This window comes from Lutra lutra, chromosome 2 (genome assembly GCF_902655055.1).
Source record: "Lutra lutra chromosome 2, mLutLut1.2, whole genome shotgun sequence".
Taxonomy (NCBI): Eukaryota; Metazoa; Chordata; class Mammalia; order Carnivora; family Mustelidae; genus Lutra; species Lutra lutra.
Window position 1 is genome coordinate 135,934,524 of NC_062279.1, and position 23,323 is coordinate 135,957,846.

The 23,323-nt window shown below is 34.2% G+C and overlaps 1 protein-coding gene across 1 annotated transcript in view; it reads right to left on the bottom strand.

The window, feature by feature from the left end:
- SLC7A11 (solute carrier family 7 member 11) overlaps positions 1–23,323 on the bottom strand; it is an 80,419-nt gene that overhangs the window by 35,400 nt on the left and 21,696 nt on the right. Inside the window, exon 6 of the mRNA XM_047718450.1 lies at positions 16,815–16,859. Coding sequence (XP_047574406.1) covers positions 16,815–16,859 — 45 coding nt within the window. The remainder of the gene's footprint in view (positions 1–16,814; positions 16,860–23,323) is intronic.

Genomic DNA, 23,323 nt, shown 5'->3' on the forward strand with positions numbered 1-23,323 from the left:
AGGACTTAAAAAGTTACCAAATTTAAATTACTTCAACCAAACGAAGCTATCATTTTGACTTTCTTTTACACTATTTTCACAGCCATGAGATAGAACTGCACAAACCTTCCAAAGAAGACTTTAAAAAAATAAATGGAAGTGAATGAAATGAATGGAATGAAGTGAAATGAATGGAAGTGAATGGAAATAAATGTAATAAATAAATGGAAGTGAAGAGGAAAAAGGAAATTTAAAAAGTTAAGAGGCAGCTTTAACAGAGAAAAATGAAATGTTTATTCCACCAAAACCTCATGAGAATTCTAAATTATTAAATCTTGGAGAACACCTGATTTACGAACAGGATAACACAGCCCCTAGCCAAAATCATTTTTAATAAAAAGCATGAAACCTCCTGAAGTTCATCTCAGATTTAATATCAAACACAGCAGCCACACATGAACATTTCCCCATAAAACACAAACACAACATGGCACAATCAGCTGGCAGCCATCAGTGGGGTGTCAGCAGAACAAACAAACAGGGTGTTGGAACCATGGGAGGGATCAGGCCTCGCAATCAAAACAAAGCGGCCAATGGAAATGGACAGACTGAGCTGATGTCAATGAGGAAGGCAAAGGGGCTCAAGGAAGACTCGTTTCTAAATATACTACGGCAGCCAATTCACAGTCCTGGTCAAAACACTGAGCTTCCTGGTTGGCTGTTAGACTTCAGAGAGCAACGCAATTGTGCTTTTGTGTTGAATTTGATGCATAAATTTAGAATATACCAAGTGAATGGGAACCACCATAAGAAAACAGAGGCTAGTAATAAAATATTCCATCATTGCCATTCTTGTTCTGTTAAAAGAAAAAAAAAGGAGTAAACTGCTAAAAGATGTCTAAAATGTGACTCCAATATTTTTCAACAGATACTTGGTTCAAAGATAAGAAAGATGTCAAAAAAAATGTATCTTATTCTTTCTAATGTATGTTTTCTTAGGAACTGTGTTTATTACCATATTTATAACCTATGTGGTAAAGGATTTTTTCTCAGGAATATAAATTCAACTGGTTCAAATATAATACAATATAATATACATAATACATAAATACATATATAAAATAATTAACTTCATTTATGTTTAATCCCTTACAGGGCAGTTTCAACAATTATAAAGATCATGAGGAAATTTTTTTGCATGTTTCCATTGCTATTTCCACTAATATTTTGACATTTGCTGTTTTGTTAAAAAAATATTCTGGGAAATAAAAAATCATTATAAAAGGAGCTCCATTAGTAGAGTTCAGGGATTAAAAAAGAAAGGTGAAAAGGGGAAAAGAGTGAGACTAATATCTCTGACAGGTAACTTGTAGGTTACTTTAATTAGTATTTTCAAAATGTGGAAGAAGAAAGAGAAGAAAACAAGTTAATAATTATCTGTAGGATACAGGAAAAGAAATGTTTGGACTATAAAGGATTTAGCCATACATGTAGAATATATCTTTATATACAGGGCAGATTATACTATAAGATAATACTACCAAGATAATTTGAAAAACTGAGTCTTAAATTTCAAAGCATTATACAGGTTTTCTTCCTATTCATGAAAAGCCAAGAGTAGAAACTGCTTTTGTACAAATATGTTATACTAAATATTGATTTATTCAGAGAGAAAAAGTAGTAAGCAAGGCTATCTTTCTGTCCAGATAAGAAAGAGTATTACAAAAAAAAAAAAAAGAAAGAAAGAGTATTACAACTTTCAATAAAAATTATATAGTAATTCGCTGACATATCAATAGAAAGATAAGTCAAGTAGAATAAATTACCTTGAAATACAACTTAGTATATAACATAAAAACAATATACGACAATTGTCGTAATTTATGAGTTAGCATTATAAGCTAAGTAAATAAATATAATAAACTAAGGGATAATAAGACTGTTCAATAAATGCAGAGATATTGAAAAATTGCAGGAGAAATCAAAAGCCTACATTATATCACGCTAAAAGAAATCCATTCCAGATAAGTGAAAAAGCTTAATGTCAAAAAGAAATCAGGAACAAACAAACAGACAAAAAATATGAGTGATGTTGCAAAAAGATTTATAACAGAAAACCAATACACAGAAATAGTTTAAAAACTTATATTTAAATATAGTAAACTTAGTTAACTAATTAAATTATGATATATAAATTCAAAGTTCTATGAACTGAATCATTACGAAAACTTAGTTGCATGAAAAACTGTGACAGAATTTGGCAACCAATATAATAATTAGTACCCGTACTATACAAAGAATTCTTTTGAATCACAAATATTCATGCCCCAAAATGTCAACCACACCCAGCTACTAAACATGGGGGAAATATTAAGCTTCATATGTGATCTTCATATGTGATTTTTAAAAATGCCTTTTAAAACAAGGAGGTATGACCTTTACTTTTCAATTAACAAAGATTTTTGTAAATAATGACACTCAATGCTGATTAAGTATTCTTAACTATTACTATTGAGTGAGGAAACCAATGTACATGCTTTGGAAAGCATCTTGGTAATACAAAGGGATACTTTCTAAAAGTTTATTGCATTTGACGTAGTAATTTTGATCCAGCAATTTTCCTAAGAAAATAATTTAATATGTACAAAGATTTATCTATTAAATGTATAACACAGCATTATTACACTAAAAGAAATTGGAAACATTTTCCACGACTAACAGATAGATGAGTAAATGCTGGTACACCTACCCACCATTATAACGGTGTTTGCTAAAATTCACAAGATCTACAAAAATCTAATGAAATGTTAAGTGAAAAAAGCAGCATAGATCCAGATGAATCAAAAGCATTAGAGCTGAGCTTGAGATCGAACAAATCAGGATGGCAGGACGGACTTCCCGGTGCCTTTAAGCAGTTGGGCATAGAGCAATGAATGACACAGATGGAGGCCCGGCCCTCGCAGGGGAAACAGATAATACATAAACAAGTAAACTCATAATGTAATGCCAGAATGATGAAGAAAAGTGCATATGTACATTTATCTCAAGTAATATAATGCAATACATACGTGCAAAGCACATTACATACAGAGGGGAGAAAGCAAAACATCAGGATAGAAGAAGGACTTCTATGTGATGTGATTATGAGATAACAGGTGATTTTCATTTTCTTCTACATAGTTTTTGGTATTTTAAAATCTGATTATCAACTATTATTAAAATAAAAGGGAGAAAGACCCCATACTGTTTATGAAAATAGTATGAAAATCATAAAGGTATAGAAAACACAGAAGTTTTCATTTCTATAACTTGATTAAATAGATCATTTGACCATAACTGCTAGGTGGAAATTTGCACCCTAGCCATTTAAAAATGGCTCCAACAAGAGGTGTCTGTTAGGAGAAATAGGAGAAGGAGATCGTCAGGCTGTCTTGCGCTCCCGGGAGCCCCCGGATCTGAGCTGTGGAGCGGGGGAGGCCAGGCTCAAGAGATGAAGGGAAGTCTGCAGGGAGATGCCTTCGAAATGGTAACTACAGGAGCAGAAGCAGCCCTGTCTTTTGGAGAACAGGAACCTGTGGTTCTGCCTCGTCAGACTTGCATCAGAAACTTGACAGTTGGAAAACACCTCCATGCCCAGGCTGACACTGTCTCCCTCACTGCAGTTCAGAGTTCAGGTTGTGGCTCCACAAAAAGACAAAGGGCTCCGTGTTACCAGAGAGGGACATCGCGGAGTTCAATTTGCAGTTGTCTTCTCCGAGCATTTGCCACTGATCACCTCTCCTTGGCCAGAGACCAGGCAAGAAGAGGATCAAATAGTGAAATACTTACGTACATTTAAAACACATTTAACCTTTCCTCCACCAGAACCTGAGCAACTACAAATCAGTAGTTTAGAAGCATAAACTTCTCTTATGATCTATCTTACTCATTTCTTTTGTCGTTTTCTGGCTCAAAACAAAATTAATTGTGTCTTCTATACCAATTTCTCTTTTGCTTGCCTCAGGCCAGAATATGCAAGTGAGATCTTGATTGTTTGATAATATCAATATAGGAAAATTAAATATTGCCCCCCCAAAGAAATATCAGAACTATTTTGAGAATCAGCATGTCAGTAAAAATCTTAGAGAAAATAAAAAGCAACTATTTCCTTACAATATACTAGAATTTCAGCATTTCCTCATCATAAAGTTTCTCTTTTAATCATGTAACCAAATGACCTTCAATAAACAACCTGGAATACATTATTTAATTCAGCTAGCCTAGGACCCCTTTCATTATGTGTTTGAAAAACAGCTTTAGAAAGTCGAATGCAGGCAAATGTTAATGCTTTTATACATTTTTAAAAGCAGTTTTGTTTCATTCTCAAATAACATTCAGTTCACTCCTAATGATTACATTCTTCCCTCAGCTAATTTCGAGGCTAAAATCTTGCCATATCCATCACTCTTAGATTTGTATTCAACAACACTAAGTGTTTGAAAAGAGGACGAGAAAGGGATCAGTATTTTAAATATAAACAAACATAAACATAGACAAATTAATCCCTCTCTCTGGTTTCGATTCTTTATCTTTACAATGAAAGGGATAGAAAATTTGATGGCTACTTCTCTCCCAACTCAAAAATCTCAGGCTTTGTGATATATTTTCTCAAGGTCAAGTCCATTGTGTTTTTAATTATAACAGGTAGTTAGTCTAATAAACTAGGCCAACCATACCATTGTGTGACTGGTGGAAGGTGAATGTGTGGAGAACTATTTGTCCACACAGGTAACATGAACACTGAAACAATTTAGAAATTTAGAGACATTATCACATCCTTTGCTATCTATCCCTAAGAGAATGACCATGACAATAGAATGTTGGGAAGAAAGGAAAAAAAAAAAATGACATCATGGAAGGCCAACAGGAGAGACACTTTGGAGGAGATGGGACATGAAATGTCTATAAAAAGCTCTGTGACAGCCAACCAACCAGGCTCTACAAATAACTCTACTTACAAAGTCAAATATTATAGTTTTTAATCTCTTGTGTTATGTTTTATGACTATATATTATAAACTTTAGTTCTACATATTATGAAATATTTGAGTGTTATGCCATAGAGTTAATTTCATAAACCCTTTTCCATACAATATCTTACCATATAAAACAGTAGCCATGATGTTTTATCACTGCATTCTCAACTAAATGCATTAGTATTGATTGATATTAAGCTTTTGTCACAGATAGCTCTCCCTATCTGTTCCACATATCTAACTTTAAAAGAGATAGAAAGGTGGGGGGAGTGCCTTGATGGCTCAGTCGATTAAACAGCTGACTCTTGGTTTCTGCTCAGGTCATGATCTCTGGGTCATGGGATTGAGCCCCCTGTCTGGCTCCCCACTCAGCATGGAGTCTAGTTGTCTCCCTCTCTTTCTGCCCATCCTCCTGCTTGCACTCTCTCTCTCTCCCTAAAAGAAATAAATCTTAAAAAAATAAGAGAGAGAATGAGAAAAGGGACAAATGAGAAAATGACACAGTAGTAAACAATTAGCTGGGAAAACCATCTGACTATTAAAAGCTATGAGCTCATCTCTTTGAAAATCAACAAGTTCTATATGTTTTGGAAAAGGAACCTTCAATATAAGAGATTAAAAATGCCTACTTCTGAGACTGAGATAATTTTTCTGCTTCCCTTGGCAAGGTGTTTCAAACAAGGGTGTCTTTTCCCTTGTCATAATGAATTTCAAATCCAACGTTTAAGCAGTGCAGAAAAAAAAGAAACAGTTTCACCAAACCCTGATCTGATAATCCCTCTTGGATTACAAATGAGCTAATGACACATTTAATAAAAAAAAATAAAAGTAAACGGTCTGTCCTGAGCAAACTATGTCTACTATGTCTACTATGTCAACTTGTCTACTATGAGCAAATTATTGTCAGAGACATCAGTATATAATTTCTAATTCTCACAAAAATTCTGTAACATAAACATTAGAGTGTCCATTTAACAGATGACTATAGGAATTAATAAACATTTTTACAAGTTATTACAAATCTCTCTTTCTTCCTTACCCTTTCTTTCTCTCCTTAGGTAGGCAACATAAAATATTTATTATTATAAATTAATTAATTAAATCTAACCATACTATTAGAAATGTCTAATGTTTAAAGTATTAGACCTATCAGAGATGATACCTCTCTGCATAGGCAATTCCCTCACAATATCTGTTTAATTTTTCTTGAGAAAATATGAAATGCATAGAAAAAGACTAGTATGAACAACATTGTGCATGTACCACAGAAGGTTATAGACCATTTTATACCTTCTACAGGCACATAGGATAAAAATGGCAAGCAGAATCCTGGATTCACCATCACACATGTTACTATACATTAACAAGTATATTAGCACCTACCGATGTCCTTCTTGGTACACTCTACATATCACAAGATTTTGTACTTCATGTGATCCCACTAAATTAGATTCCACAGCTTGGTTCTAATCTTTGATCTTCAGATCTAAAAATTAAGCTCTCATGTGGTAGAGTATCCCTCTGGCTTTGTTCTCCCTCCCCTCCCCCACCATTTGTCCATTCAAACTTCTTATCATTTCCTGAAATAACTTAGAAAGTTTTAGTCCTACTTAATCTCCCAATCATCATGATATCTAGAAATTGGCTGCAAATGTGTGTGTGTTTTTCTTCCTGAGACAGGTCTCTTGTCTGAGTTTCTCTTCATTGGCCATATTCCCAAATGATATCTTCATGTCAAGGTAGGTAATTGCAAGTCATCTACAAGAAGCATAGAACATAATAGAGTTGGAAGGAAACTCAGGATTTGATACTCTACTGTTCCATTTCCACAGCTGAGAAGTCAGAGGCCCAGAGAGGATAAAGAACATAGCTTGGTCACAAAATTATGTATCTCCAGAACTGGAAGTAGAACCTTAGTCACTTGACTCCAGGTACACAGCTCTTTCCACAACACCAATGTGAATCTCACTGTGCTTGGTAGTGCCAGTTGCTTTCCAGCCTAAATCTTTCCCTGTACTGGCATTGCTATTTCCTTCTCCTCCTTAACCTACCCTTTCCTCGAATACTAAATGTTTGAAAGCCAGGCTTTGACACATCTTATTTGAAATATTTCCAAACTTTGGCTGAGGATTCTATTTGGCCTTAAATTTTAAGTAAGGATTTCCTTTATCTTCCTAGCATACGACACCTCTCTCTGGTAACATAGACCTGTACGGTAGTACATGATTCCCCACATGGGCTCCCATATACTCACAATATAAAAATAGAACCAAAATATTATAGAATTAGAATCAAGCTTAAGCAATGGTCTCCCTCATTTTTCCACCTGAGTATCTAAAGAATCATGGCTAAATGATCATTTCTTTGATCTCTCTTTTGCAATTTCCAATGCCTAACCAAATTCTCTTGTTTCAATGCTTTTGAATATAATTTTATCTTAAAATGAACTTTCTTCTCATTTAACTTGATCTCATTTGCTCTTCTGGCATAGAGAAAAAATGATCCCATTTTTTTTTCATTTAAAAAAAAAAAAAAGGACCACTCTATTTTTTAAGAGAGTATGTAAACATCATGTTGACTCATCCATTTTCTCTAAGCAGTTTGGTTCATATATTTGAGCTGGGACAATGTGGCCATTATGATGCTATTTGATAGAATTTTCTGGCACATTATCTGTCACCATGTCTGACTATAGTAGTGTTCAGGTCCAGAAGGCAATTAACTTTTCAAAAATATTTGCTTTTATTGAAAATAAATGTATAAAAGAAGACTGAAATGTGACTTTGTGGATGTTAACTCTCTTTAAACTGTACATATGTCTCAAAAAGAAACTCCACTGAAACTACCAATAGTTTCATCTTCCCTAAACAACATTTCATATATACCCCAAACTTACAACATACCCCCACTCACCCCATCCCATTGGCTACTGGATCAGGTCTAAAACACTTACAATGGAGGCTCACCCCATATCAGCATCCACATCTTACTACCATTTTGCCTTCTACTCTTTTTTACAATCTTTTGCTAAACCTAGAGAAGTCTACACATTATTCCTTGAAACTATGGATTTGTGTATGCCCATCCCCATCTGAGATGGCTTTACTTCTCTATTCTGCCTTTGTAAGTCCTACTTTTCTTCCAACTTCCTCTTCTACAGCAAAGTTACTTTCTTAGCCATTACAACACTTTGTACACACAAGTCACTTCTGCTTTGCCTCTTAAAGACACCAGCGGGCATGCTGTAAAGAGTACAAGCTCTAAAGCCGAACAGTCCATGCACTATATTAACCATGGATTATAATCCTAATCTTCTCACTAATTACACAGCTGTGAAAAATTACTTCACTTCACTTTAATTTTCTCAACTGAAGAATGGAAATAGGGGCACCTGACTGGTTCAGTGGATAGAGCATCTGACTCTTGATTTGGGGGTAATGAGTTTGGGCCTCATGTTAAAAAAAAAAAAAAAAAAAAGAATGAAACAATACACATCATATTACTGAAAATAATCTGAAGTGCTACTTCGTAATCCATCTATTACTCAGATAACAAATACTATTTATATTTTTAATAAAGGCTATCCATTTTCAGTTAGGCAAAAATCCATTAAAGAAAAAAAACATGGGGGTGTAAACTAACACTTGTGTCCTCCTGTCTTATACCAACTCAATAACTTCTTTTCTGGAAATAAGAATAAAAATTTAAATACATGATGCCAGTCACTCAAATCAACCCTTGTTTGTCAGATTTCATAAAGGAGTTTCTTGGTAAGACACTGAACCTAAAAATAAGTGACTACAGTGGAAGTACAAACAGTCCATCCATTATATCAGCACCATCAGCCCACAGTATGCTGGTGACAGTGTAGGTGTGGGCACACAAATATTTGGTTTAGAAGGAAAAAAAAAATCTGCCAAGAAATTTATCCTGATTATGATGCGTGAGCATATTGCCACCTAAGGGAGATTAGAGACTACTAAATAAAAAGCAGTTCTCATCATCTTTTGAACCTTTTAACAACTAATAATTGGGTACTTTGCTGATGATGCAGAACAACTTTTCAAGCTGATTAGTAGGTCATTTGTGTAGAAAAGGCACCCCTGTTCATAAAACAATTATGCTAATCCTCTAACTTTTTTTCAAAAATTATAAAATATTCTAATCTTTCAAGAATATAGGTTTGGGTTGCAGATGGCGTTTGCATATTACTTGTCAAGCTCATTAACATTTTTGAATTTCATATATTTCATCCTCACAACCCCATGAGAACTCTAATATGGGAATTAACACCCTCTATTTAAAACTGGCAAACAAAGATTTGGAGGCAACTTAGAGGCCTGCCCAAGGTCAAATAACTAGTTAAGAGGAGACAGTCTTAGCATTTTGATTTTCTAAACTAGTGCTATTTTCAAAGACCCAGTAAGTAAATATTTTCACAGTTCATAAAACTGAAGGAAATCTTTCTTCACTGAAAAGTCTCAACTTCATTTGCTTCATTTTAGATGTTTACATTGGTAATACAGTTTTAGCTTGTGCCCATACAAATTCAAAAGTGACTCATTTTCCTGAGTAGATCGATGAGCTGAGTCAATGTTTGATTATGACTAGAATAAAATTATCAAAATTATGCCAGTGCATGACCAGTGTAAATATAATGGCCTGGATACATCTTGTCTCTGTGCATAAAGAACAACATGGGCTATTATTCTACTTTTGAGAGAATCTGACACAACACTGAATCTGAATGAATGCCAGCAGCAGCCCACACACTAGCTATTAGTGGTCTAAAGAAATTGTTCACCAAGTATAACCCAGCATGGAAAACGTATTTGTGAGCTACTTTTTGGGTACAATCATTAACATTCAAATCCAGGCACAGAGAAAAGTAGCTTATTTGCATAAATGAGAATATGGATAAGGGAATCACTAAACTGTGAACTCAAAAGCAGGAGACAATCTAATGACTGACATTTACTTCTGATTGCAAAACCTACTTCCTTTCAGATAAAAGGATTCTAACTCTGTAACCTCTGATGTGTCATTTAATTTTTCCTTTGGGTTGTACCTATTACAGTCAAAACATCTGCCCTACCCTCCCTGTGCCACCCAACCTACAATTTATCAAAGCTTAAAATGTCACAGAAATGAACAGGTTGCTAATCAACATGTGAAAGCAAAAAATATTGGTAGCCCAGTTTACGGAAGGTATAGCCAGTTTCTCATTTTACTTTATGTAAGTTACATCTGTATAAAGATATTATAGAGGAGATTCATGCATCTAGTGGAAAGCTAGATTACAGTGTCCAGGAACCCTCCTAATTCTGAAACTTCATTCTACTCATTATACCATTTTTGGTCTTTTATTTTATGAATAACTAAAGGAAACAGAAACATAGGGTAAATTTAAATCAGCAACTATTACTTCACCTAAAACATAAGTTCATGATTCTAAACTCAAAATATAAACTTCAATAAAATTAAAATTAAAATTAAAATTTAGAAACAAGTAATATGAAAGGACGTAAAACTGTCAAAAGCACTGACCTTCAAATTTTTGCCACATAATGGGATTATAATCCTTAAAAAGCAAAAGAAAACAACAACAAAAAAAACACAAAAAACAAAACCTAAACAACTAAAAGGCTTCCACAAAGCACTTGAAGTATTAATATGTTTTCCTTAATTACTGCTTGATAAAATATTATAATATAATCCTATAATTTCTGCACCACTTATTTGACACTTCAGCTTTATATGAACAAACTATTTTTGAGCCAAATGTATTTTTATGCATATGTGAAGCTGAGAAATGCAAGAATTTTGATCCCAGGTTTCATCAACCACATGTTCCATCACTGACAAATTTTTAGACTAAGCAAAGGCAGAAAGAGTAACTTAGTGACCTTGTTCTCTGAACATAGAACCATCTCCTCTCTGTGACATCAGTGGCCCAACCAGTGTAATTATATATGCATTTTGAAACATACTTAAAAATGGATATGCCAAATTTAAAATATATTTCCAAAAGGAATGCACGAAATATAATTATTTTAATTTAGACATCAATTATTTCAATAATTGAAGAGAACCATTGTCACATATTAAGATAATTCTAAAAATTCCTTATTGTTATTAATAAAGAGATACCTCATTTTGCCAAAGAAATCTTTGTAACTTGAGTATAAATTCAATTTAGGAGCACCTGGGTCACTCATTTGGTTGGGCATCTGCTTTCAGATTGGGTCATGATCCCAGGACCCTAGGATCAAGTCCCACATCGGGCTTTCTGCTCAGCGGGAACCCTGCTTCTCCCACTTCCCCCTGCTCATGCACTGTCTAATCTTTAAAAAATGTTTATAAATTAACTCAATTAGGAGACATCACTTTTAAGAAATTCATTCAGCAAATACTTTTACAAATTAATTCTGTTTAATAATCCAGATTTTTCTATAAGCATTTATTTTCAGTGAGCTAATTTTCTGTGAAAATTTTCTGTGAAAATTAGTTTACATTACTTAAGAACATATATCACTTGAGTATTTGTAAAATAAACTTTAGAAATATTCTAAGAATGCAGATAACATTGTTTTATAATTAAAAAAAAATCACAACACATAATACTTCTGTAGTCCACACATATATAGTCAAAACATTATATGCTATTTTCTAGCAACTGTTAAGGTAGAAAGCTACAATGTATATAAAGATGAAGATTTGTCTCTCATAGAAAACTGAATCCCTAAAATGACAAAATGCAAAAAAAAGACCTCAAATCAGCCTTTAATGTTCTGTCCTGCAACCTAGCTATAGTGCATTTGGGTAAGATTTTTAGATTGGTTTGTTTTGCTGTGTCTTTAATCAGTTTAACAGTTTTACATGTCCTATAAACAATAGGCCTTATAAAACAGTATACTGTTATTAAGAAATGCCTTTACTGACTTAATACAAATCAATAAGGATAGAAACACATATACTAAGAATTTAAAATGGCTATATCTGAACTGAATGCAAATAACATGATTATGGACCCTTTATGATCCAGTCTGATCGATCACACTGCCCTAAATAAAGGTCTTTGGATATCTTTCCCAAGCCAAGTTTCTCTTCTTCTAAGTTATCATTGGTACAAGGTGTGATGACTTTCAGGCATCAATTAATATAAATTGGAAGCAGGCAAAGTATTAATTAAACATGACACTCTGATTATTTAAACCTTCTATTAAAGTTGATTATTCAGACCATGTTGATAGCCTGTTCTTTAAAAATGACTGATGATATCAAGCTTTACTGACTTCCACCAAGTCGACTGTTTCCAACTCTTGAAGACAGAGGGAATAAATGAAGTGAGAAGAACACTGGCACAAGTCTAATAGACAAAAAGACTAATCTCAGACCCCCAAGGTCAAAGTAAAGCAATTCATTTCTTGGCTTTCATCAACACAAGACATGACTGATCAATCAAAGAGCAGGATTACAAACATTATACATCTCAATGATATGTTCTTTGCACTGTGTAACTTTGGGAACAATGATAGATTGCACAGTCGCCATGCGAGTAATATCATAAGGCAAAACTCATTATATTTACAAAGAAAAACACTTTACTCTTTAAAAACAAAGGTACACATTAGCCATCCTTACTACTACTGGGCATTTCATTTGATGGGGGAAATTTCAAAATTCAGATATTCTTTGGGATCCTATCAATTTCCTGGTCCAAACTTTGAACATACTTGCTCCTCAAAATACTATTTTTACTCTTATGGAGTCAGCCACCATGTTATAGATAATTACAAATTGTTACAAAAATTTCCATGATAATTACTGTCATTTTACATAAATATGTTAAATGCCTCTTAAAGGATTGCTACTTCCATTGACCCAAAACCACTCTTAGAGAAGAAAACATTATAAAAAGACACTGGGAACATTTATAGCCTTATAAATGTAAACATTTAGCAGGAATTTCGCCCCAATTTTTAAGATTAGTGCTTTACAAGCTTTAAAGAGAAAGTGAGACATAATACAAGAAAGAAGTCATGAGCTAGTTATTTTGCTTCTATTAATCTCCCAGTTTATCTCTCACTTGTTCTAACACTTAGGGAACTGTTCTATAAGTCAGGCTTGTAATAGCAGTTCTGGAATTACTCCATGGAGTGGCATTAGGTAATCTGAAAGATTTCCACTGAAATTAAATTATATGTAAAGGGTAGTCAATTGTGATCATGGAACCTTATTTTACATTCTGTATATTTAATATCACATTGTTATTTTCAGTGATATAAATTAATGATCACTTTTCCTATTAGGTCACAATTTTAGCAAAATTGTATTGCCTAGTTGGAGGAGGAGAGTAAAAGGTGCATTTCACCAGCTGCCAGAAAGTTACACGTTGCAGCACACCTGGACACATGCATTCGTGACTGATTGGAAAACACATTTATCTTGGCATATCACAAAGGAGATGGAATTATAATTATTCTCCCTTGTAACTAAAGATATTTTGGAGCTGTATCTACGTACAAAATAATACAAATTACACATGTGGACGAGGTTCACGTAATTTTACCATCTGTTCTCTATGTTCAACCATAAATATTTCCCAAATTTTTCCTTGTGTCTAAAAAATAAGATTTAGTTTTTAAAGACCTGGACTGATTGTCAACGTTATAGGGAAATGTTACTTTTAAAATTAAGTCACTGAATAAATTGTTTAAAACCCTGAATTTCTTTGGTTGATAAGTACACAGTACAAATTTAATCTTTGCTTCTCATTAAGGGGATTTTGTGTATTTCTCACATTCTGATTTTGAGAAAATAAACATATTATCTAAGTTTTACACAGAATCTTTTGGGCAAAAATTGAATACTCAAGTACCTAGGATAGCAAAACAAAAAGTACCAGAGGTTTCTTTTTTCTGCATGAGTCTTAGCAATTACTAATTATCTTGACCTAAAATTCCATAGATTCTTACTTAAGCTATCCTGAGAAGTTCCTCAGTTTAAGACCTTAAAATATCAAACTAAAAGTATTCCAGAAATATTTCATGACGTTTGCAGAATCATGATTTCCAGAAAATGAAAATATTTCATCTGGCATAACCAGTGATAATCAGTCTAAATCAGCTTTGATAGTTACTTTTAAATTATTATGACACTCATATCTTATTTATTCTTTTAAAAATACATTTTTTCTCTAAATATAAAAAAATTAAACAAAATCTGTACACAAGAGGAGAGATCATAAAATGCATATTCAATTTCAGTCCTGAAAGTGTATGGAATAGGCTTCAATATGGTATGAAATAATTTTTCATATTTCCTTCAAAAATACTAAAGAAGGAGAATTGCTTAGGATATTGTAAACTAAGGAAATACTCTTATATGAGTAATACTTTATGTTGTTTTTAAAATCAGAATATAATTACAGTAACAACAACCAATTATGTAGAGGTTAAAAAGTACAGTCACTAATCTAGGTACTTTGTACACATTAACTCATTACCACAACCCAATGAGGTAAGTGCTGTAATTATTCTCACTTTTTTGAAACTTCTTTTGAAACTTCTTTGCAACAACAATGACAAAACACTGAATCAATACTAAACTGTTCTCTAGTAGTTGTACATATTGAATCACAGACATCATCAATATGTGAAACTAAGACCCTTAAATTAAGAAAAAGAGAGAGAGAGAGAGAGAGAGAGAGAGAGAGAAATCCTTGAGGTTTTCAAGAGAGGTAATCATGGCATAAATAATTTTAAAATATGTTTAATATATACAATACTATTATATGTACAGCAAGTAAAACTGGACTTAAACTGTTAAATATCCGGGTGCCTGGGTGGCTCAGTGGGTTAAAACCTCTGCCTTCCGCTCAGATCATGATCCCAGGGTCCTGGGATCGAGCCCCGCATGGGGCTCTCTGCTCAGCGGGGAGCTTGCTTCCCCTTCTCTCTCTGCCTGCCTCTCTGCCTGCTTGTGATCTCTGTCAATAAATAAAATCCTTTAAAAAAAACCAAAACTGTTAAAATATCATTACAAGAAAATCTGAGCTATATCTATGCCACTAATGTACCATATAGAAAATATCACACTATAGGTCCCATCCACAAATTTATATCTTGCCATTTTTTCCCCCAAGAAATATTCTCTGATACTAGATTTTAGTAACTGGGCTCTAAAGAATCTTTAGATTTAAAAGACATAAACCATAGTAATCTCTTTTATAAAATGAAAACTCAATACATATTTTACATATACATATATAAAATCTTGTATGAGCAGTATGTTCGTGTTACCACTTACACACTATTCTCAAAAACAGTAAAAATGGGGCAACCTACTTATCTCCATAATTAATAGATTTAGAGTCATCAACTGGCTTATTATTTCAAAGTAATGCTAAAAGAAACTAGTTCCTGGTAAATGTGTGTTCTCTACCACAATCCCAGTTATAAATAGGAAAGTACTGTGATAAATTTCTCATGTTTCTCAATAAAATAACCTTTTCACATGTTTAAATCACATATTGATTTGCATAGCAGTTGAATCAGATAGTATGAAACATCATTTTAACCTCAATTGCTGGTTTGCAAGTTCAAAATTCTGACAACCCTGGTACGTGGCAAGATCTAACTGGCTTACCATCTCCCTCCTGATATACTTAGTGCCACAATTTGTCTACCTTAATGTGAACTGTGAACACTTGAATTTATTCTCTGATACTTAGGCAATTTCATACTGACTCACCTTTGTACATGTTTTATTTCTTGAACGTCTTTCTCCCTTTTTCTTTCTCTCTCTCTCACCCTCACCCTTCCTCACTCTTTTTTACCAAAAACACCTGTTCATCATTTGATACTCTATATAATAAGCATATCTCCTTAGACAGAGTTAAGTATTTACCCCTTTACTCTGTCAAACTAAGTTAAAAATCTATTATGGCATCATATGATGTTACTTTCTTTTGTTTTCACATTCGACTAACTGACTAGACCATGAAATCATAAACACAAGTCTTATTCATCAGGTAAGAAGTTCCTAGCACAATGGTTGAAACATGGTAGATGTTTAATGAATGCCAGATGAGTTAAATTACTTTATAATTCAGTCCATATCTTATGCGGCACTTCTTAAAATTTCCCTCTTCTGCCCATAGATTATGTTGCTTTCCTGTATAGAGTCAAATGTTTTTATACAAATCACAAAATTCACTTATCTAAGTTCTGAGTTAAAAAATTATTCAATTTAGGAGCAATATATAAATCATCATTAAATTACCTCATCATCAAAAGTATTACCTACAAACAAAAAGCAAAAGCAATCATCCAGCTACAAAAATTTACAAGTTCTTACAGTATTCTGCACTTACTTCTCGGCTTTCAAATAACCAGCTATTCATTAATTGCATTATTCTCTTTAATTGAACAGTTATGAAAAATTCACATGAATTATTAAAAATAATCAATTTTTAGAGTTCATGTCTCATGGAACATTTGTGGGCAACTGAAAGTCCATGTTAAGTTGTATGCAAGCTTTCATGAGATGGACTACCTAAAATACAACTTTATTAGTTTATACTTTCAGGTTATCAGATAATTTAGTTTTGAATGTGGAATGTACAATAAAGTTTTTTACATCTCATTTACAACACAGTCAAATAAAATTTATCTACCTAAGAAAATGATGATGATGAGGAGGAAAAGGATAAAGTTAAATAGCCCACACTGAGGACATTCTTTAGCTCTGTTTTTTCAACTGTCTAAACTTACATTTTATTCCTCATAAATATTTCAGAGTAAATATGGTCACTTACTTTTCAGGATTTTCTACTTCTTCAGTAACAAAATTGAGATAAAACCTAAAAAGATATAAATGAATTATAAATCATCAATATATTTTACAATTATAACCCAAAGTGTCAAATTTTAAACATGAACCTTCCAATTCAGAATTATAAAATATTTAAAAACCAATACTTATTATAAGATAAAAATCTCCAACAATCAAAGCTCCCACAAATCATTTTTCTATTAAACCATATGCATGGAGTTGTTTTTTATTTTTTAACATTTTTATAGAGGTATAACATGAACAGTAAAGTGCACAAATCTTAATCTACAACTTGATGAGTCTTCACATATTTATACACTTATAGAACCAACAAAAAGATCAAGAGATGAAACATTCGTAGAACCCTGGAAGTTTCCCTTATGGCCCTTTCTAGTCAGTACCATTCTGTTGTCAAGGCAACCATTATTTTGACTTTTATCACCTTTAATTAGTTTTACTTGTTTCATCAAAACAGACTAATTTGGGGCACCTGGGTGACTCAGTCAGTTAAGTGTCTGCCTTCAGCTCAGGTCATGATCCCAGGGTCCTGAGATCGAGTCCCCCATCAGGCTCCCTGCTTAGTCTGCTTCTCCCTCTCTCTGCCTACTTGTGCTCTCTCTCTTTCTGTTGAATAAGTAAATACAATCTTAAAAAAAAAGTAGACTAAACATTTGCTTGTATTACTACTATACAATAATTACATGTGTGTGCCTGGCTTTTTTTCTGGACTTTTCTTTGGGAGTCTTATCCATGCTGTTTTATGTAGCAATAATTCATTATTTTTATTGACATTGCACATTTTATTACACCATCCATTCTACTGTTGATGGTTTTGGATTACTTCCATAGAGCTATTATAAATAGATACCATAAATATGCTTGTACATGTTTTTGGGGGACCATGCAATCATTTCAACATATACTCAGAATACAATCACTGGGTTACGGGGTAGATGTATGTTTACTACCAAGCTATTTGTTTTCCCATTTTTGCACTCCCAGCAATATAGGAGATTATCATGTTTCAGTGGAAGACAAAGTTGGGTATCCACAGTATTTCTCCTCAAGGAGCTCACAGTTTATGGAATAGCCTATAGAATAGTGGGACACAGCGCAGGTGTCAGTGCTGGACCAGCACAGGGCACAATGAGAGCCAGGGACAAGGCCTAACCCAGACTGGCAAGTTGGGAAGGTTTTCTAGAGAAGGCATCACCCAAGTGGAGTCTCCAAAGATGCTTAACATCTAGCCCTAGTGAAGTGGTGTAAGGACTGTCGAGACTCAGTACACTGCATGAGCACAGGGGTGTGAGCAACAATGTACAATATTTTACAATGCAAAGTGTGGCAGAAGCAGTAAGAACAGAATTTAAGTACCAGATGGCCGTTGGCTTCCAGGAATCCAGATTTTAGTGGTGTTGGCAAGTCAGTCAAAGCTTGTAGGGCAAGAGAAGGATTACAACACAATAGCATTTCTCAGTTTTAGGGAGTTGGCGATATATAAACACAAAAGGCAAGTAGGAACTGACAATGGTATCAAAGATATTAGATTCTCAAGGTGCACTTTTTCCTTTCCATGCAATGTTTTCTGGTATATGCTCATCCAAATAACCTCAAGTCACAAGATTATAAAGTTGTTTTTTCACACATTGTTAGTCATTACATTATTAGTGGATAAGTAAAGAACAAAATATTTTGGACACTTCTGCCAAGTTCTGAAGACTTTTATGGGCCGTTTAAAGGACAAAAGGTATTCTAGACATACAATATTTCCCTTTCAAGTTTCATAAGATTACAACTGTTACCCTAAAGTTATGACCCTAGAGAAATTCAGATTCCTTTTTTTCACTTTGTGACTTTACTTGTCCCACCCAGAAAATGTCTACCACCTTTCACCCTTATTTTTCCAATCAAAAGGGATGGCTGGAGATTCTTTGAAGCCTTTATAGTTCTTTTTTTTTTATTATTATTATTTTCAGTTAGCCAACATATAGTTCTTTTTCAAGGTTCCAAGATGTACAGTTGAGGCAGATTCCATCCTCAAATAAGCATTCATAGATGACTGAATTATGAAGATGGGAAAACTAAGGGCTCATAATGGGAAAGCTAAACATATAAAGACAAACACATTTCTACCTCTTCATTTGATAGGTTTAGGCCATTTCCACAAAATAAAAAAGTCATATTTTCAAAACATTCTTCTGTTCTCTTACCATTCTGCAGAAGGTAAAACAGCCATTATATGTACACAGAAGCTTGGGTCTGTAAGTATGAATTTTCTTCTACCTAAAACCAAATGGCTAGAATATTAGCCCAACAGACTTAAATATATTTAAAGTATCTCATAATTTAAAATAAGAAATAGAAAACTGTTTTATCTCAATTTTGTAAAAACCCATCTAAATTCACAACTAGGAAGTTGACGTTCATGGTTGTCAAAAACTAGACAATAAGTCCAAAATGGAGTGCTAATGCTAAGCCCTGCAGCACCAAGCCAAGACAATTACAGTTTCTGCTCTCCCAGTAAAGGAATTTTGAACCAATCAGGAATCACTTGATTGGTACTAGTTAGGTAATCCACCTGACAGATCCCCGCCATTGCTTACATGAAAATAACCTTGCAAAAACCAACCTGCTTTCTTTCCTACACAAAATTCTTTGTTCCTGCTCCCTCCTGCCTATAAAAGTCTCATTTTGTACAGTTCCTCAGAGCTCCTTTCTATCTGCTAGATGAAATGCTGCCTGATTGAAATCAACTTTTGCTCAAATAAACTCTTAAACATTTTAATAGGCTTCAGTTTATCTTTTAACAGGGTTAAGGCATCTAATATTTTAAGGACTATGTCTTAAGTAGAAATATTTGAATAGCTGACAGAACAGGAGCAGTAAGGTGATCTAAAAAGTTAGCAATCAAGGGTATTTTTTAATGACTAGAAAGTAAGTTTTCTAAAGATAGAGGCTATGGTTATACCAGGAAGGCAAGCAACAATCAATACTTATGTCTAGGCTATGCACTCTGAGGGATTTTATGTGTTTGTTATAAGGCTTAAGCAATGGGAAGTACAGGAAGAACATGTAGGCAAAAAAAGAAAGAAAAAAAACACAACATAAAATAAACACGTGCACACACAGAAATGTTTCCAGGCTTCTCATGTCAAAAATAATCCAGTTCCTTCTTAATAGTTGTTTTAAAAACTGGTGTTTTCCAACAATGTTTATAGCAAGAAAGGAAATATTTGTGAAAAAAGGAACACAATTTCAAATACTTGCCATAGCTCCAGAGAATAGAGAAAAGGAAAGGGCTTGGGGCAGGGTGGGGGTGTGAAGGAGAAAGCTTCTTATTTTGGTCCAAACATTCACATCCTGTGGGAAATACACCTTTATGCTTTCCTAGTCTCCAGCAATGAGTCCATAGCATTCTCCTTGCTTTACATCTCCTCAAGGCCTCTAGAGAACGTTCACAAGATCTATTGTTTCAGCTTTTCCATAATGGTGTATAAAAAGTACCACAAAGCCTGCAATGCATTCCAGTACCCAACGATGTGAATTATTTTTAAAAAGAAGCTTATTCTTTAGATTAGATTTGACACAATGGTACAAAATAATCTCAGCAGGTGCTTTAGAAAGACTAAATCTACCGAGGATAGAATTTAAAAGGGAGGAAAAAAGACACTGAAAAACTTTCTATTACACAGTTTTAAAAAACCCCACGAAGCAATATTTAGCTTTGGATCAGGATATGGGACTGAAATTGGTTGAGTTCCCTTGGGCCACGAGGAAGACTAGCAGACATATCTCTCTGAATGCAGACATTGGCAATAATATTAAAGTTGCTCTGACCCAACTCTGTGACCTGGGCTGGGTTAATGATTTCTTTCCCCCTAATCATGTTTCTGTGAAGGAGTTTTCATCATTCTAAAAAGGTTCTGCTCTCCTCATAGCCAAAAGCCTGCTCTATTCAGACCCAAGTGTTGGCAGGGTCTTTTTCCTGAATTCACCATGTAGAAGTTGAATTGCTAACAGAGCAAGGCCTCCTGGAAAACAAAGGTCTCGCTGCTTTTACTTACACCCTAGGTGGTTAAGTTCTGATGACAGTAGCTGCTTCTGTCTGACTTATTTGCAACGCCCCCCACACGTTTTATTTGCATCAAACGTTGTCAGGGCAGCAGCACCGGGAGTGAAGACTCATTTACGGTGCCCCATTTATAATTCCACCATCTAGTCTTGTCATTATACTGTGAAAGACAGAGAGAGGTCAGACAGGCAGGATCACATTTGGGAAGGGAATGAATAACCCTCTCTGTGAACTCCTTTCGTCTCCATCTTGTTCCATTTACAAGCAGACATTAGCTTTTCCTCTGGAACTCTGAACCAACAGAGTATTTCCTCTAGACATGGCTTCCTTTTTTCTAAAACTGATGGCCGTAGATTAACAATCAGATTATTTCTACCTATCCACAAAGCAGCATCTGGGTAGCATAACCACCCCGATAGAGAAAGGCAAGTTACTTTTCTGTCTCTGCAGGAGGCACTTGTATCAGATAACATTTCATTTAAAATCCCATCCTTCATTACCAGCACTGTAATTGAACCTCCCTTAGAGAGGGATGAGGAAACGATGAGAAATCAACAGTTTTCTCTTCTTTAAAATAGGGAGTGGAGAGAAAGATCACATGGGTAACAGTATAAACAATAGTTCACGTAACCCCCGCGTTCCCTGTAAAGAGAGTGCTGAACTATATTTCTAGGCCCAAAACGGGGCCACTTAGTCCCCAAACGCCAACTCTGGGATCTATACTTATTTCCTTGTTCCTTATTCATTTTCTATTTTTCTCTTCCTTGTCCCTTATTCTTTGAAAGAATTCTATAAAAGCCTATCCTATAAAAGCTTCCTGTCTTCCACCCCATTTTGTGGTTTTGGAGATTCTTTAGAGTAGAGACTGCCCACTTCATGAATTGTTAAATAAAGTCTGCCTGTATCACCTAAATTATTTTTTAAATTATTTTAACACGAGTAGCACTTTAGGTTCAGCATCAATAAAATGAAATATTAAGATAATAAGATAATTCAAAATGAAAAGAGAGAAACAGAAAACTCTCTCAGCCCTCCAAAGCTGAGAGAAGTAGAGAAGGTTTTCTCAACGTGAAGCTGCTGACCTGAATATCTGGTGCTGGGAGCAGGAGAGTGAGCTGGATAGAAGAATATTTTAAGATTCCGTGGGAACAGATGCACGACACTCACAGGCAAAAGAAACTTCATTCAATAGAATTAATCAGATCTCCCTTGTGACTATCTCCACATTCCACATTCCTGATTGAATATTGCTGGGCTCCCAACACTTGGCTCTAGCTGAAAGCTTTTACCACCTCCCCACTTCACTCTGGTCTCTGGGTTACCCTCCCAGTAGCTTGGCTGCTGCCTCAGGGCACCAGAGCTTTGATCCAGGCTGAATAGCCATAGAATAGTTGATTCTGCTACTAACCCTGTGATCACAACTCTGTTCTTCCCTGCCCAGCACCACATTGTGCTTTGGACAAAAATAAAAAGACTTCAAATGTACTGTGTGATTCAAGATTAATACTTACACACAATGGCTGTAAGAATATTTCCTGAATATACAAATATTTTATACTATATCATTTAGAGCTACAATCTCCTAACACCTTTCAAACGTACTTTGCTTCAAAAGCTAGGTTGAAGTTTTAAATTCCTATACCCTCTTAATTTTCTTCTAATGCTATATTTTCACAATTCAGTGAGATTAATAGGGTAAATACTCTATTTATTTTGAAACATATATTTATATTCCATGCACTAGCTGGAAGGTAAGAATCTAAAAACTAAAGGAACAGAAGTAAATAGATTTTATATTAAATGCATTTGTATAATTTTTGAGTTAGTGTGGTTTTGATATTATTTTTATGTTCATAGAACATTTTCACAGCTAAAGCTCTACAAGTATTAGCTCTATAAATCATTTTTAAAAAGAGATTTGGCTACTAATTACTCCAAAATAGTGAAATATAATTTTATTACAAAGATTTTGATGTTTAAGCAACACTCTTCTACCTAGTGGGCTTTCTTGTAACAGTCATTCCCACTGACTCTTAGGTCAATAAAATTTAATTAGTAAAAAAAAATCACTCTTATCCATGATTATTGTTATTCAAATTCCTGAATAAAATAAGTCATTAATACAAAGTTCTAATGCATCAACCAGAATGATTATCACAGTTGAACATGCACAAAGGAAATGAACCCATGGTATAGTGATTTTAATCATCTTTGCTACATATTTTGTTTTTCAAATGTTGAGGAAATTTTAAAGAATTTGTAAGAACCTTTAATGTCACATTATCTAGTATACCTGATTTCACTATCTTAGTTCTTCCTACCCTGCTTTTAGAGTATCATTTTACCTCCTGAGAACATCTTACTTATTTCTATATCTGAATTATTTCATTCTCATGGGAAAGTAGAGAAAAATCAATTAA